The 17,009-nt window shown below is 39.7% G+C and overlaps 1 protein-coding gene across 1 annotated transcript in view; it reads left to right on the top strand.

Annotated features, from left to right (window-relative positions):
* Nucleotides 1–3,150: 3,150 nt before the first annotated feature.
* The window catches only part of LOC128657429 (sulfotransferase 6B1-like), an 86,149-nt gene continuing 72,290 nt past the window's right edge, over nt 3,151–17,009 (top strand). The window contains exons 1-2 of the mRNA XM_053711781.1: nt 3,151–3,292; nt 15,864–16,075. Coding sequence (XP_053567756.1) covers nt 15,877–16,075 — 199 coding nt within the window. The 5' untranslated portion in view covers nt 3,151–3,292; nt 15,864–15,876. The remainder of the gene's footprint in view (nt 3,293–15,863; nt 16,076–17,009) is intronic.

Here is a 17,009-nt window from a genome sequence, read left to right as displayed (position 1 = left end):
TTCAGCCAATAGGAATGCAAGGGACGCCATCTTGGATGACATCACTTGCATTCAAGATCCAGTATGGCGGATATTGAAGAGAAGCTCCTCGTCGGTTCGTGGAACTTCTTTGGTTACACTGATATGCTGGACCCCCCTGTCTTATCATTTTTTATCCCAAGTGGAATTTAATAAAGACTTTGTTTTTAACTGCAGCCTGGATATCATTTTTCGTTTTGTGCCTAATCTTTCCAGCGCTCTGGGCTGCATCAGGAGCGTGCCTCTATTCCACTCCCCCTTTTCCTCTCTACATTGGGCATCCCCTCCGACGTTGAATTCTGCAAGCCTCCTGGTAGGCTAACTGATTCCATTGGCTGTGACGCCCGACGCTCATCACATGACCGGAACCGGCTGGATAGTGGCAGCAGGGCTGTCTTAGATGCCGTGGATCACGGAGCACATAGCAGGATCTCTCTACACAGGTTGCAAGACCGTAACTACAAGCAAGAGTGGTGAGTTACACAGCTACTAGCTGTTTGGATATTATTATAAATATCCTGTGGCAACACCGCATTGTGTACATGAGGGTGACGCATCCTCAGTTGCCTTATATGAGACTCACCTGCCTACTGTGATGAACTTTATCTCTGCTAATACTGCTTGAGGGGATGTTTACGCATTCTGTGTTTGGATATTGCTGCTTTGTACAGTGAACTGTTTTTTTAAGCCTGCATAAGGGGTTGAATGGAATAGATATCCACATGGTGGCTTAATACACACTTATCCCTAGGAGTCCCTTTACTTTATCCTTTTTTATTTGCTATATATATATATATATATATATATATATATATATATATATATATGCGAATACAAAAAGATCAAGGCTGGCGCTTTAAGTGAAATACTATGCATGAAAGACAAATGACTGGTGACAATTATTAATACATATCCAAATATAAATAATTCTTAGGCATGCCCCGCAAAGGGCCCTTTTCAGGGCTGGTAAGGTAAAAGAGCTTTGAACTTTAGTAATTTAGAATAGGGTAGGGCATTTTTTTATTTTGGGGGGCTTTGTTATTTTATTAGGGGGCTTAGAGTAGGTGTAATTAGTTTAAAATTGTTGTAATATTTTTCTAATGTTTGTAAATATTTTTTTATTTTTTGTAACTTAGTTCTTTTTTATTTTTTGTACTTTAGTTAGTTTATTTCATTGTATTTATTTGTAGGTATTGTATTTAATTAATTTATTGATAGTGTAGTGTTAGGTTTAATTGTAACTTAGGTTAGGATTTATTTTACAGGTAATTTTGTAATTATTTTAACTAGGTAACTATTAAATAGTTATTAACTATTTAATAGCTATTGTACCTGGTTAATATAATTACAAAGTTGCCTGTAAAATAAATATTAATCCTAAAATAGCTACAATATAATTATAATTTATATTGTAGCTATATTAGGGTTTATTTTACAGGTAAGTATTTAGCTTTAAATAGGAATAATTTATTTAATAAGAGTTAATTTATTTTGTTAGATTAAAATTATATTTAATTTAGGGGGGTGTTAGTGTTAGGGTTAGACTTAGCTTTAGGGGTTAATACATTTATTAGAGTAGTGGTGAGATCCGGTCGGCAGATTAGGGGTTAATTATTGTAGGTAGGTGGAGGCGACGTTGTGGGGGGCAGATTAGGGATTAATAAATATAATATAGGGGTCGGCGGTGTTAGGGGCAGCAGATTAGGGGTACATAGGTATAATGTAGGTTGCGGCGGTGTACGGAGCGGCAGATTAGGGGTTAATAATAATATGCAGGGGTCAGCGATAGCGGGGGCGGCAGATTAGGGGTTAATAAGTGTAAGGTTAGGGGTGTTTAGACTCGGGGTTCATGTTAGGGTGTTAGGTGCAGACTTAGGAAGTGTTTCCCCATAGGAAACAATGTAGCTGCGTTAGGAGCTGAACGCAGGTGTTAGGTTTTTTTTTCAGCTCAAACAGCCCCATTGTTTTCTATGGGGGAATCGTGCACGAGCACGTTTTTGAAGCTGGCCGCATCCGTAAGCACCGCTGGAATTTAGAGTTGCAGTGGCGGTAAATATGCTCTACGCTCCCTTTTTGGAGCCTAACGCAGCCCTTCTGTGAACTCTAAATACCAGCGGTATTTAGAAGGTGCGGGAGAAAAAAAGCTAACGCACCCCTTTGGCCGCAGAACTCTAAATCTAGGCCATTGTGTTTAATTACCACTGCAACTAGTTCACACAAGTGTGCGCAACTCTTTATTATTTTTTAAAGGTGAGATCCACGTGTTGAGTCCACCTTTACAATTTAATTTATTTTACAGTTTATTATATACACATATTTTAATTAGAACAGGTGGTTGTCCCACTCACATTTAAAATCCTCAATACATGAGGTATACAAATGGCAAGTATACAGGTGAAGTCGATGCGACACTTGGCACCCAGATAAGATGCCCGTGTAGCTTGTACTCAAGACACACAGACTACTCCAGTTAATAAATAAATAAATAAATAAAAAAAGACGTGTACTGCCTCTGTAATAAGAACCTATAAGGTTCTTTTTACAGAGGCAGTACACCTCTTTTTATTTATTAACTGGAGTATTCTGTGTGTCTGAACAACATTATTCCGAGAAATACATCTAATTTAATAATGCTCCCTTCACATGATTCTATACGGTATAAATATACATGCTGGTGTTTCACATTAACCCTCTGCTACTAGTGCACCACCCACAATAACTTATTAACACCTTACTGCAGGAATCCATCCAATGAAATGGCTCGCTAAATTTTCTAGCTCCCACTCACACAACTGTTCCAAAAAAAGGAAACCCTGCAACCCATTATTCAGTTTGGACAATAATTTCAACAAGGTCCCTACACCCACCACAGATCTCTATCCTTAGCCCCTTAAGGGCACAGCTTCAGTTGGTTCAATGGTTCCATGATGGAATAACTCTGTTATTGATCATTAAGGGGTTAAAGGAACATGAAACTCAAAATTTATCACATAGAGAATACAGTTTTAAACAACTCTCTACTTCTTTTATCTAATTTGCATAATTTTCTTGGTATCTGTCATGATAACTGCACCTTTAAGAGATCAGAGGGAGTGTACTTCTTACCTCTCACTTTGCTATTTAACACCTGAACAGATCAGCACTACTTGAGTATTGAAGTCAAGCTTAAGTGTTACCTTAATCATAAAGGATTTCAAGCCTTCTCTTTCTATACAGATTCTATCTATTTCTATAAGGAGGATTTCTAGCTTCTTGAAAGACTTTGGATAAGCAAGTAAGTAAATTTTAACCTGAAGTAACAGCTAACAGTTAACTGAATTATCCGCACACTGCCATAGTTGTGAGTGAGACTGTTTACAAGCTGGGGCATGATTTTCTCTTCACACACAGACACTGCTGTGTGAATTCCCTGCTCGCTCTCTAAAGTGTAAAGAGTCTAAAAGCTACCAGACGTACCCCTGCTTGCTTCACACAGAGTGAGTCTAACTGAGCTGCAGTATTTCTGTGAATACCAGCAGTGGCAGCTCTAGACTTTGTGAGGCCTTAGGCAAAACTCGAACACGAGGACCCATCTGACAATAGCACATACTAAAATGCAGTCATTTACTCATGCATGTGTACACTCATATACACTAAGATGATCAGATTTTTAAAATCAAATCCGGGGACATTTTTTAGTTTTTTTAAACAGAGGGGGTAAAGAGAGGTGGGTGAGAGAGAGAGACAGAGGACTTGAGAGAGAAAGAGAGTGGAGAAAGAGAGGGTGGAGAGAGACAGATAGACAGAGGGTGGAGAGAGAAAGACTGGGGTGGGTGGGAGAGAGACAGAGGGTAGAGAGAGACAGGGGGAAACAGAGGGGGTGGGAGAGAAACAGAGGGCAGGGGAGAGAGGGGGAGAGAGACAGAGGGAGAGAGGGAGGAAACAGAAGGGGAGACAGAGGGAGAGAGACACAGAGAGGGAGAAGGGGGAGAAAGAGACAGAGAGGGTGGAGACAGAGAGGGGGGATAAAGAGACAGAGTGGGGGGGAGAAAGACAGACAGAGAGGGGGAGAAAGACAGACACAGAGGGTGGGAGAAAGACAGACAGAGAGGGGGGGAGAAAGAGAGACAGATGGGGGAGACAAAGAGGGGGTGATAAAGAGACAGAGAGGGGTGAGAAAGAGAGACAGAGAGGGGTGAGAAAGAGAGACAGAGAGGGGGGAGAGAGACAGAGAGGGGGAGAAAGACAGACAGAAAGGGGGGAGAAAGAGAGACAGAGAGGGGGGAGAAAGAGAGACAGAGAGGGGGGAGAAAGAGAGACAGAGAGGGGGGAGAAAGAGAGACAGAGTGGGGAGGAAAGATAGAGAGGGGGGAGAAAGAGAGACAGGGGGGAGAAAGAGAGACAGAGAGGGGGAGAAAGAGAGACAGAGAGGGGGGAGAAAGAGAGATGGGGAGAAAGAGAGACAGAGGGGGGAGACAGAGAGGGGGGATAAAGAGACAGAGTGGGGGGAGAAAGACAGACAGAGAAGGGGGGGAGAAAGACAGACAGAGAAGGGGGGGAGAAAGAGAGACAGAGAAGGGGGGGAGAAAGACAGACAGAAAGGGGGTGAGAAAGAGAGACAGAGAGGGGGGGAGAAAGAGAGACAGAAAGGGGGTGAGAAAGAGAGACAGAGAGGGGGGGAGAAAGAGAGACAGAGAGGGGGGGAGAAAGAGAGGGAGGAGAAAGAGAGACAGAGAGGGGTGGGAAGATAGACAGAGAGGGGGGAAAAGAGAGACAGAGGGGGGAGACAGAGAGGGGTAATAAAGAGAGACAGAGAGGGGGAGAAAGAGAGACAGAGAGGGGATGAGAAAGAGAGAAAGAGAGGGGGAGAAAGAGAGAAAGAGAGGGGGAGAAAGAGAGACAGAGAGGGGGAGAAAGAGAGACAGAGAGGGGGGAGAAAGAGAGACAGAGGGGGGTAGAAAGAGAGACAGAGTGGGGAGGGAAGATAGAGAGGGGGAGAAAGAGAGACAGGGGGAAGAAGAGACAGAGGGGGAGAAAGAGAGACAGAGAGGGGGGAGAAAGAGAGACAGACAGGGGGAGACAGAGAGGGGGGGAGAAAGAGAGACAGAGGGGGGGGAGAAAGAGAGATGGGGAGAAAGAGAGATGGGGAGAAAGAGAGACAGAGGGGGGAGAAAGAGAGACAGAGAGGGGTGAGAAAGAGAGACAGAGAGGGGGGAGAAAGAGAGACACATCTTCCCAGAACCCCAACATCACATATCTCCTGTCAACCCCTCAATCACATCTTCCCAGAACCCCAACATCACATATCCCCTTTCAATCCCCCAATCACATCTTCTTAGAACCCAAACATCACATCTTCCCAGGACCCCAACTTCACATATCCCCTGTCAACCCTCCAATCACACCTTCCCAGGACCCCAACATCATATATGCCTCCCCGCCATCATATATCTCCAGTCCTCCGTCCCATAACACCCTCACCACCTTCTAGACACGCGGTGGCAGTGCAGCATGATGAGGGGGCAGGGATAACACATATCCCCCCTTCCCTCATTGGCTGCGGCACGGGGAACCTCCTGCATACTGCGCCCTGTGAGTGGATGCAGCATGACGAATGGATAGCTCTGGATGTAACCTCTTACACCTTGTCCGCGCCCCCTCAAGTACTGGGTGAGGTGAGTGTGACAAGGGACCATAACACTGCTTGCGCCCGGAATCAGCGCATGCGGCGTTACAGTTCACTGTCAACTCGGATGTAAAGCAGCTTTCAATTAGCGAGTTAGGCGGGTGTGAAGCCCCAGTAAGCGCAAGGCTTTAGGCACTCGCCTAATTAGAGAGCCGCCTCTGAATACCAGTATCATCTGTGAGAGTCTACCTGTATTCATTTATTGTTTCAGCTAAACACCAACATTCCTTTACTACATTCCAAAGCTCCACCTCTCATTTACACACTTAAAGGGACATTAAACCCAAATTTTTTTCTTTCATGATTTAGAAAGAGAATGCAATTTTAATCAACTTTCTAATTTACTTCTATTATCTAAATTACTTCATTCTCTTGCTATTGTTTGCTGAAAAGCATATCTAGATAGGCTCAGTAGCTGCTGATTGGTGGCTGCACATAGATGCCTTGTGTGATTGGCTCACCCATGTGCATTGCTATTTCTTCAACAAAGGATATCTAAGGAATGAAGCAAATAAGATAATAGAAGTAAATTGGAATGTTGTTTAAAATTGTATAGTCTATCTGAATCATGAAATAATTTTTTTTTGTTTAATGTCCCTTTAAGGAAGGTTAAAACCTGTTTTCATTATAATTTGTTTACTTTCGTCTAGATTACAAGTTTTGCGTTATGAGGGGTGCGGTACTAACTTGCACGTTATTGTCACAGCTCATTTTCCTACAGCGCTGGTATTACAGGTTTTTACAAACCCGGCGTTAAAAGGCAAGAAATAAGCGTAGAGCAAAATTGTGCTCCATACCACACTCCAATACCAGCGCTGCTTAAGTCAGTGGTGAGCTGGTTGTACGTGCTCGTGCACGATTTCCCCATAGACATCAATGGGGAGAACAGGCTGAAAAAAAGTCTAACACCTGCAAAAAAGCAACATAAAGCTCTGTAACGCAGCCCCATTGATTCCTATGGGGAAACTAAATTTATGTTTACACCTAACATCCTAACATGAACATCTCTAATCTTACACTTATTAACCCCTAATCTGCAGCCCCCGACATTACAGACACCTACATTATATTTATTAGCCCCTAATCTGCCGCTCCGGACATCTCCGACACCTACATTATACTTATTAACCCCTAATCTGCTGTCCCCCAACATTGCCGACACCTACATTATATTTATTAACCCCTAATCTCCCTCCCCCAATGTCGCTGCAACCTACCTACACTTATTAAACCAAAATCTGCCGCCCCCAACGTCGCCGCCACTATAATAAACATATTAACCCCTAAACCGCTGCACTCCCGCATCGCAAACACTAGTTAAATATTATTAACCCCTAATCTGCTGTCCCTAACATCGCCGCCACCTACCTACATTTATTAACTCCTAATCTGCCGCCCCCAACGTCGCCGCCACTATACTAAATGTATTAACCACTAAATCTAAGTCTAACCCTAACCCTAACACCCCCTAACTTAAATATAATTAAAATAAATCAAAATAAAATTTACTATCATTACCTAAATAATTCCTATTTAAAACTAAATACTTACCTATAAAATAAACCCTAAACTAGCTACAATATAGCTAATAGTTACATTGTATCTATTTTAGGGTTTATTTTTATTTTACAGGCAAGTTTGTATTTATTTTAACTAGGTAGAATAGTTACTAAATAGTTATTAACTATTTAATAACTACCTAGCTAAAATAAATACAAATTGACCTGTAAAATAAAACCTAACCTGTCTTACACTAACACCTAACCTAACCCTATAATTAAATAAATTCCCTAAATTAAATACAATGAACTAAATTCAATTCAATTAGCTAATTTACATAGGTGTTTATTAAATGTTTTGGCATGACAAAAATACCTAAGCAAATATAACTAAATATGACATTATATATACTGATATTTTAGATGATTATACTTCTGTTAATCAATTATTCATGTACTATGTACATGTTGATCACTTGTTCAATCTGGAAAATTTTCAATAAAAATATTTTGGAAAAAATAATAATAAATAAATCTAAATAAACCTTTCAATTATTACCTAAATAATTCTTATTTAAAATTAAATACATACTTACCTGTAAAAAAAAACCCTAAGCTAGCTACAAAATAACTAATAGTTATATTGTAGCTATCTTAGGTTTTATTTTTATTTCACAGGTAAGTTTGTATTTATTTTAACTAGGTAGACTAGTTAGTAAATAGTTATTAACTATTTACTAACTACCTAGTTAAAATAAATACAAATGTACCTGTAAAATAAAACCTAACCTGCCTTACAATAAAACCTAACATTACAATCAAATCAAATAAATTAAATTAATCAAAAACAATTATCTAAATTACAAAAAAACAACAACACTAAATTGCACAAAATAAAAAACGAAATTATCAAATAAAAAAAATGAATTACTCCTAATCTAATAGCCCTATCAAAATAGAAAAGCCCCCCAAAATAGAAAAACCCCTAGCCTACACTAAACTAGGTTTTTTAAGGGTTTATTGGATGGGTTTTATTTTTAGCTTAGGGTTTGGGCACTGTAAAAGAGCTAAATGACCTTTGAAGGGCAATGCCCATCTAAATGTCCTTTTCAGGGCAATGGTTAGTTTAGGTTTATTTAGATAGGTTTTTATTTGGGGGGTTTGGTTGGGTGGTGGGTTTTACGGTTTGGGGGGTTGTTTGTAATTTTAATTACCAGGTAAAAAAGATGTTATCTTTGGGGCAATTCCCCACCAAAGGCCCTTTTTTTTTATTTTGAAAGGGCTATTAGATTAGGAGTAATTCGTTTTTTTATTTGATAATTTCATTTTTTATTTTATGTAATTTAGTGGGGTTTTTTTGTAATTTATATAATTGTATTTGATTAATATAATTTATTTCATTTGATTGTAATGTTAGGTTTTATTGTAAGGCAGGTTAGGTTTTATTTTACAGGTAAATTTTTATTTATTTTAACTATGTAGTTAGTAAATAGTTAATAACTATTTACTAACTAGTCTACCTAGTTAAAATAAATACAAATCTACCTGTGAAATAAAAATAAAACCTAACGGCTAGATTTAGAGTTCTGCGGCCAAAGGGGTGCGTTAGCTACGCTGGCTTTTTTTTCCCGCACCTTTTAAATACCGCTGGTATTTAGAGTTCACAGAAGGGCTGCGTTAGGCTCCAAAAAGGGAGCGTAGAGCATATTTACCGTCACTGCAACTCTAAATTCCAGCGGTGCTTACGGACGCGGCCAGCTTCAAAAACGTGCTCATGCACGATTCCCCCATAGGAAACAATGGGGCTGTTTGAGCTGGAAAAAAAACTAACACCTGCAAAAAAGCAGCGTTCAACTCCTAACGCAGCTACATTGTTTCCTATGGGGAAACACTTCCTAAGTCTGCACCTAACACTCTAACATGTACCCCGAGTCTAAACACCCCTAACCTTACACTTATTAACCCTTAATCTGCCACCCCCGCTATCGCTGACCCCTGCATTTTATTATTAACCCCTAATCTGCCGCTCCATACACCGCCGCCACCTACATTATACCTATGTACCCCTAATCTGCTGCCCCTAACACCGCCGACCCCTATATTATATTTATTAACCCCTAATCTGCCGCCCCCAACGTCTCCTCCACCTACCTACAATTATTAACCCCTAATCTGCCGACCGGATCTCACCGCTACTATAATAAATGTATTAACCCCTAATCCGCCTCACTCCCGCCTCAATAACCCTATAATAAATAGTATTAACCCCTAATCTGCTCTCCCTAACATCGCCGACACCTAACTTCAAGTATTAACCCCTAATCTGCCGACCGGAGCTCACCGCTACTCTAATAAATTTTTTAACCCCTAAAGCTAATTCTAACCCTAACACCCCCCTAAGTTAAATATAATTTTATTCTAACGAAATAAATTAAATCTTATTAAATAAATTATTCCTATTTAAAGCTAAATACTTACCTGTAAAATAAACCCTAATATAGCTACAATATAAATAATAATTATATTGTAGCTATTTTAGGATTAATATTTATTTTACAGGCAACTTTGTAATTATATTAACCAGGTACAATAGCTATTAAATAGTTAATAACTATTTAAGAGTTACCTAGTTAAAATAATTACAAAATTACCTGTAAAATAAATCCTAACCTAAGTTACAATTAAACCTAACACTACACTATCAATAAATAAATTAAATAAACTACCTACAATTATCTACAATTAAACCTAACACTACACTATCAATAAATTAATTAAATACAATACCTACAAATAAATACAATGAAATAAACTAACTAAAGTACAAAAAATAAAAAAGAACTAAGTTACAAAAAATAAAAAAATATTTACAAATATTAGAAAAATATTACAACAATTTTAAACTAATTACACCTACTCTAAGCCCCCTAATAAAATAACAAAGCCCCCCAAAATAAAAAAATGCCCTACCCTATTCTAAATTAAAAAAGTTCAAAGCTCTTTTACCTTACCAACCCTGAAAAGGGCCCTTTGCGGGGCATGCCCCAAAGAATTCAGCTCTTTTGCCTGTAAAAAAAACACATACAATACCCCCCCCCAACATTACAACCCACCACCCACATACCCCTAATCTAACCCAAACCCCCCTTAAATAAACCTAACACTAAGCCCCTGAAGATCTTCCTACCTTATCTTCACCTCGCCGGGTATCACACCGATCCGTCCTGGCTCCGATGTCTTGATCCAAGCCCAAGCGAAGGGCTGAAGATGTCCATGATCCGGCTGAAGTCTTCATCCAAGCGGGAGCTGAAGAGGTCCATGATCCGGCTGAAGTCTTCTATCAACGGCATCTTCAATCTTCTTTCTTCCGGATCCATGTTCATCCCGCCGACGCGGAACATCCATCTTCAGCGACGACTTCCCGACTAATGACGGTTCCTTTAAGGGACGTCATCCAAGATGGCATCCTTTGAATTCCAATTGGCTGATAGGATTCTATCAGCCAATTGGAATTAAGGTTGGAAAATTCTGATTGGCTGATGGAATCAGCCAATCAGAATCAAGTTCAATCCGATTGGCTGATCCGATCAGCCAATCAGATTGAGCTCGCATTCTATTGGCTGTTCCAAATGGCGTAGGGGGACGGCAGATTAGGGGTTAATGATATTTAAGTAGTGTTTGCGATGCGGGAGGGCCATGGTTTAGGGGTTAATAGGTTTATTATATTGGCGAAAATGTCGGGGAGCAGTGGAAGAGAGGTTAATACATTTTAATAGTGGTGGCGATGTCCTGAGCGGCAGATTAGGGGTTAATAATTTTATTTCAGTATTTGCGATGCGGGAAGGCCTCAGTTTAGGGGTTAATAGGTAGTTTATGGGTGTTAGTGTACTTTTTAACACTTTAGTTATGAGTTTTATGCTACAGCTTTGTAACGTAAAACTCATAACTACTGACTTTAGATGGCTGTACGGATCTTGGGGTTATAGGGTGTACCGCTCACTTTTTGGCCTCCCAGGAACTCATAATACCGGCGCTATGGAAGTCCCATTGAAAAAGGACGTTTTTAAAAGTGCGGTACTGACGTTGCGTGACGGCCAAAAAGGTATGCGGTACACCTATACCTACAAGACTTGTAATAGCAGCGTTAGGGGAAAAGCAGCGTTATGAAGCATAATGATGCTTTTTCACACATAACGCAAAACTTGTAATCTAGCTGATTGTGATCACGCCCGTGGCTTGTGGCAGAAACTGCACTGATTGACTAAAATGCAAGCCAATAGATAATAAATAAAATGTCATGTGATCGGGGGTTGTCAGAAGATGCTTAGATACAAGGTAATCACAGAGGTAAAAAGTATATTAATATAACCGTGATGGTTATGCAAAACTGGGGAATGGGGAATAAAGGCATTATCTATCTTTTTAAACAATAAAAATTCTGGTGTAGACTGTCCTTTTAACTCCTGATGCTACATATGTGAATATAATAAAGTATAAATTAATATTTTTAAAAGAACATGTATGTTATATCTTTATTTCATTGTAATATTTAATTCTATATGTCTAGTAACATTAGAAATTAGCTGTCACCCTTGTTTGAACTACAGTTAGTTTGGCTGAGAACTATCATGCCTAGCTGTATGTTAGGGACTCAGGTAAGAAGATACTGTGGAGTTTTACTCTCCCTCCTTCCACCCCTCACAACAAACTTCACAGAAGCATTATGTCATTAGATCAGCAACAGCTCGCTAGTTCTCTCAAACCTCTCCTCTCATCCATCTACTCCTTTTCCTGCCCTAACCAATCTATCTGCCACTATAATTCCACCCTTACATCGGTCCTTGATAATCTGGCCCCTCCTACCATAGCTCAGAAATCACACACTCACCCTCAGCCCTGGCATACTCCTCTGACATGGTACCTATGCAGATGTTCCCATACTGCTGAGCGGCACTGGAGAAAAGCTGACTTTCTTCACCACAAGTTCATCTTGAACTCCTACTACTCTGCCCTTAATCTTTATAAGCGAAACTGCCCTTAATCTTTATAAGCGAAACTACTTCTCTACTTCTTCAAACCCAAAACGTCTGTTCTCTACTTTCAACACTCTTCTCCGCCCACCCCCACCTCCTATTAAAACTTCTCTGTCAGCTCAAGATTTTGCCAGCCACTTCAATAACAAAATCGATTCCATCAGAAACAAAATCAGCTCTCAGCATGCTTCCAGCATCTCACCCCCTCAAAAGTTTGCAATTAACCAAAACCCACATAGCCATATATTTAGCTCTTTCGCCTGTTACTGAGGAAGAAGTTTCTGCACTTAAACGGCGCTCTCACCTCACTACCTGTCCCCTCTACCCCATTCCCTCACAGCTACTCCCCTCCCTCTCATCTACCCTTACCCCTATACTCACACACATTTTCTACCTCTCCCTCAACACCGGTATATTTTCCTCATCTCTAAAACATGCACTGGTCACACCTATCCTCAAAAAACCCTTCTCTCGATCCAACCTCCCAAGCCAACTACCACCATATTTCCCTACTTCCTCTTGCCTCAAAGCTTCTTGAAAAGCTAGTACATGCACGCTTATCCCATTTACTTACATTAAACTCCCTCCTTGATACTGTTGACCATCCTCCTCTTTTGCTCCAAACCCTCCAATCCTTTGGCATTTGTGGCACAGCCCTCTTGTGGTTCTCTTCCTACCTGTTAAACCGTACCTTTAGTGTAGCCTTCTCTGGGGCCTCTTCTGCCCGGTCACCACTTTCTGTCAGGGTACCGCAAGGCTCTGTCCTCTGTCCCCTTCTCTTCTCAATCTAAACGTCATTATTAGGTTCCCTAATTAAGTCCCATGGTTTCCAATATAATTTGTATGCCAACAACACTGAAATCTACTTCTCTGCACCAGACCTATCTCCTTCCTTGCTAACCCGTGTCACTCACTAACTGTCTTTCTTACATAGCTTCATGGATGTCCTCTCTCACTACCTTAAAGGGACAGTATACACTCATTTTCAGATAACTGCATGTAATAGACACTACTATAAAGAATAAGATGCACAGATACTGGTATAAAAATCCAGCATAAAACTGTTTAAAAACTTACTTAGAAGCTCTCAGTTTAGCACTGTTGAAAAGGTAGTTGGAAAGCCCACTGCAAGTGGGAAATAAGACACTCCACCCTCCCCCTTCTTTTGCATATGAAAAGACCCTTTACACAAACAGGAGCAAGCTGGAGAAGGTAGCTGACGGTATTCTCATAAAACTTTGGGGCTTGGTTAGGAGTCTGAAAATCAGAGCAATGTTTTATTTAAAAATAAGCAAAACTATACATTTAAAAAAAAACCCAGAACTTTATGGGCTATATAAATAGATCATCTACGCAACATTAATGCAAAGAAAAAAATGAGTGTATAATGTCCCTTTAAGCTAAAGCTCTCCAAAACTGAGCTCCTTATTTCCCCCCCCTTCTTCTAAAATCTCTGCCCCCCATCTCTCTATAACTGTCGACAACTCCATCATTACCCCTACCCTGCATGCCCTATGTCTTGGGGTCACACTTAACTCAGATCTTTCTTTCACTCCTCACATTAAGGCTTTGGCTAAATCCTGCTGCTTCCACCTTAAAGGGACAGTCAACACCAGAATTTTTGTTGTTTTAAAAGATAGATAATCCCTTAATTACGAATTCCCCAGTTTTGCATAACCAACACAGTTATAATTATACACATTTTACCTCTGTAATTACCTTGTATCTAAGCCTCAGCACACTGCCCCCTTATTTCAGTTATTTTGACAGACTTGCATTTTAGCCAATCAGAGCTGTCTCCATGGTAAAGTCATGTGCATGAGCTCAATGTAATCTATATGAAACACGTGAACTAATGCCCTCTAGTGGTGAAAAACTATCAAAATGCATTTAGTTTAGAGGCGGCCTTCAAGGTCTAAGAAATTAGCATATGGACCTCCTAGGTTTAGCTTTCAACTAAGAATACCAAGAGAACAAAGCAAAATTGGTGATAAAAGTAAATTGGAAAGTTGTTTAAAATCACATGCCCTATTTGAAACATGAAAGTTTTTTTTGGACTTGACTGTCCCTTTAAAAACATCTCTAAACTTAGACATTTCCATACGAAAGACACAAATAAGATTTTAATCCACTCTCTCATCCTTTCCCGCCTTGACTATTGCAACTGTGTCCTCTCTGGTCTTCATAGCTTCCGTTTTAGCTCCTTTAAATCAATAATGAATGCCTCTGATAGGCTCATCTTCCTTACACGTCGCTCTTCATCTGCTGCACCTCTCTGCCCATCCATTCACTGGCTTCCTCTTGCCTTCAAGATTAAACACAAAATTCTGACTCTGACATACAAAGCCCTCAACTGCACTGCTCCCCTCTATACTTCCGACCTTGTCTCCAGATACTGTCCCCCCCGTCTCCTTCACTCTGCTCACAACCTCCTACTCTCCTCCTCTCCTGTTACCTCCTCACATTCTCGTTTACAGGACTTCTCCAGACTGGCTCCCATCTTGTGGAACTATCTGCCTCACTCCACAAGACTCTCCCCTAGTTTTGAAAGCTTCAAGCACTCCCTTAAGCCTCTTCTGTTCAGGGATGCATACAACCTACACTAACCTTTCCTAATACCAATTCCTCTCCTCCATTGCTATCTGCCATGAACCTGCCTAGAATGTAAGCCTAAGAGCCCAACTGCTTGCTGATCACCTTCACAAGAGCTGACGTGACTACAACAGTGTGACTCTAGACAAGGCCCTCTACCCATTTGATCCCAATAATTGCTACCTTGTATACCGCCTATATATATATATATATATATATATATATATATATATATATATATATATATATATATATTTATGTGTGTGTGTATATGTGTATATATAAATATATATATATATATATATATATATATACTGTATGTGTGTGTGTATGAATAGAAAACAAAAGTATATAATAGGAGCCCCGACTTGCACATTAAAGTTACATAACTATAACTTTTCAAATTACTTTTATCATCAAATTTGCTTTGTTATCTTGGTATTCTTTGTTGAAAGCTAAACCTAGTTAGGATCATATGCTAATTTATAAGCCCTTGAAGCCCACCACTTATCTTAGTGCATTTGGATAGTTTTTCACAGCTAGACAGCGCTAGTTCATTAATGCCATATAGATAACATTGTGCTCACTTCGGTGAATTTACCTAGGAGTCAGCACTGATTGGCTAAAATGCAAGTCTGTCAAAAGAACTTAAACAAGGGGGCAGTCTTCTGAGGCTTAGATACAAGGTAATCACAGAGTTAAAAAGTATATTAATATAACCGTGTTGGTTGTACAAAATTGGGGAATAGGTAATAAAGGGATTATCTATCTTTTTAAACAATAACAATTTTGGAGTAGATCGTCCCTTTAAAGCAACCTTTTATAGATGCCATAAAGAAAGAAAAAAGGTCTTTCATGCTTACTTTGGCATTCAGATCTTTTGTATTCCCTATGATTAAAATGTATGTACTGCTATACTCTACGTGAAATTAAAACTTGGCACAAACAATGGGATAAAGTTAATTTGTTCTCTATCCTCCTCCCTGTGCTCTTATAACGTTCTGTAAATGGTTAATGCAGAAAAACACTCATTTGACAGTTCTTTCTCATTTGCAGGTGACAGGACAGAATGGCAGAGGACAAAACATTTAAGCAAGAGATACAGAATATATTTGAAGCAGGTAAACATACACCACTTGACAAACTAGTGTTCACTTACAAGGGTGTGTTATATCCCAGTGTACCTTGCAACATTGATATATTTCAAGCATTGGAATCATTTGAAGCCAGAAATGATGACATCTTGTTAGCTTCTTATCCGAAATGTGGTAAGTTGTTTTTTTTCTTCTTCTAGACATTCTATAACAGCGGTCGCCAACCAGTGGTCCATGGACCACTGGTGGTCCACAAGAAGATGTTGGTGGTCCTTGACACCATCAAGCAGGAATTAATATCCTCTGATGGTGTCACCCTTGTCGCGCCGCAACTCCCTACAGTGCCTGGCTGGACATCAGTGAAAACCGATGGAGGGGGAGTTAAATTACAATCTCTGTACGCACGCTACCTAGTACTGTGCAACTTGCGTAGCTAGATTGTATTTTTAACTCCTCCCACCCGGCACGCTGCTCAGAGGTAGATGCTTCCATTCTAAAGCCATCAGAGATTGGTATGGTCTTGGCTTGAAATAGTGGAATTAAAGTATATAAAAAAAGAGAAAATCTTAAAAATAACAATTTCTCTTTTATTTTCTTCCCTTTACCTGTCTCTTTGTAGTTTTCCTAATTTCTTCAGATGGACTTACATCACTGTTTGTCTTCCTCCCCTCCATCTTTTTTTTATTTTTTTATTAAATATTAATTATTTTTTATTCTAATAATTGTCCCTTGCACAAAGCCATCCTACCTGAATTCCTGTAATTGCCATCCAGCAGATCAGCCATATCCCACCAGTATTATAGTAATTGACAGTAACATCAGTCCTGGTTAGCTCACATCCATATTGAGAGCTTTCTGATATAAACTTAATTTGACTCCAATGTCTGTCCACGATCATAAGTAGTTTTGAATAATTCCCAACTTGGAGGTAACTTGAAAGTCTTGTGGTCCTTTTAAACATAATTATTTTTTTCCCACTTTCTGCCTCTCTGTTTCCAGCTCAAAAGTTGTCACTCACCCTTCATCTGTCATTTGGAAGTATTCTCTCAGTTCTGTCATTCAGTTAGTTAACTCCAAAAAATAATTCTTAAAAATGTGTAAATATATA

This window comes from Bombina bombina, chromosome 4 (genome assembly GCF_027579735.1).
Source record: "Bombina bombina isolate aBomBom1 chromosome 4, aBomBom1.pri, whole genome shotgun sequence".
Lineage (NCBI taxonomy): Eukaryota > Metazoa > Chordata > Amphibia > Anura > Bombinatoridae > Bombina > Bombina bombina.
Note: the sequence above shows the minus strand (reverse complement) of the source record. Positions and strands in the feature narration are given on the sequence as shown.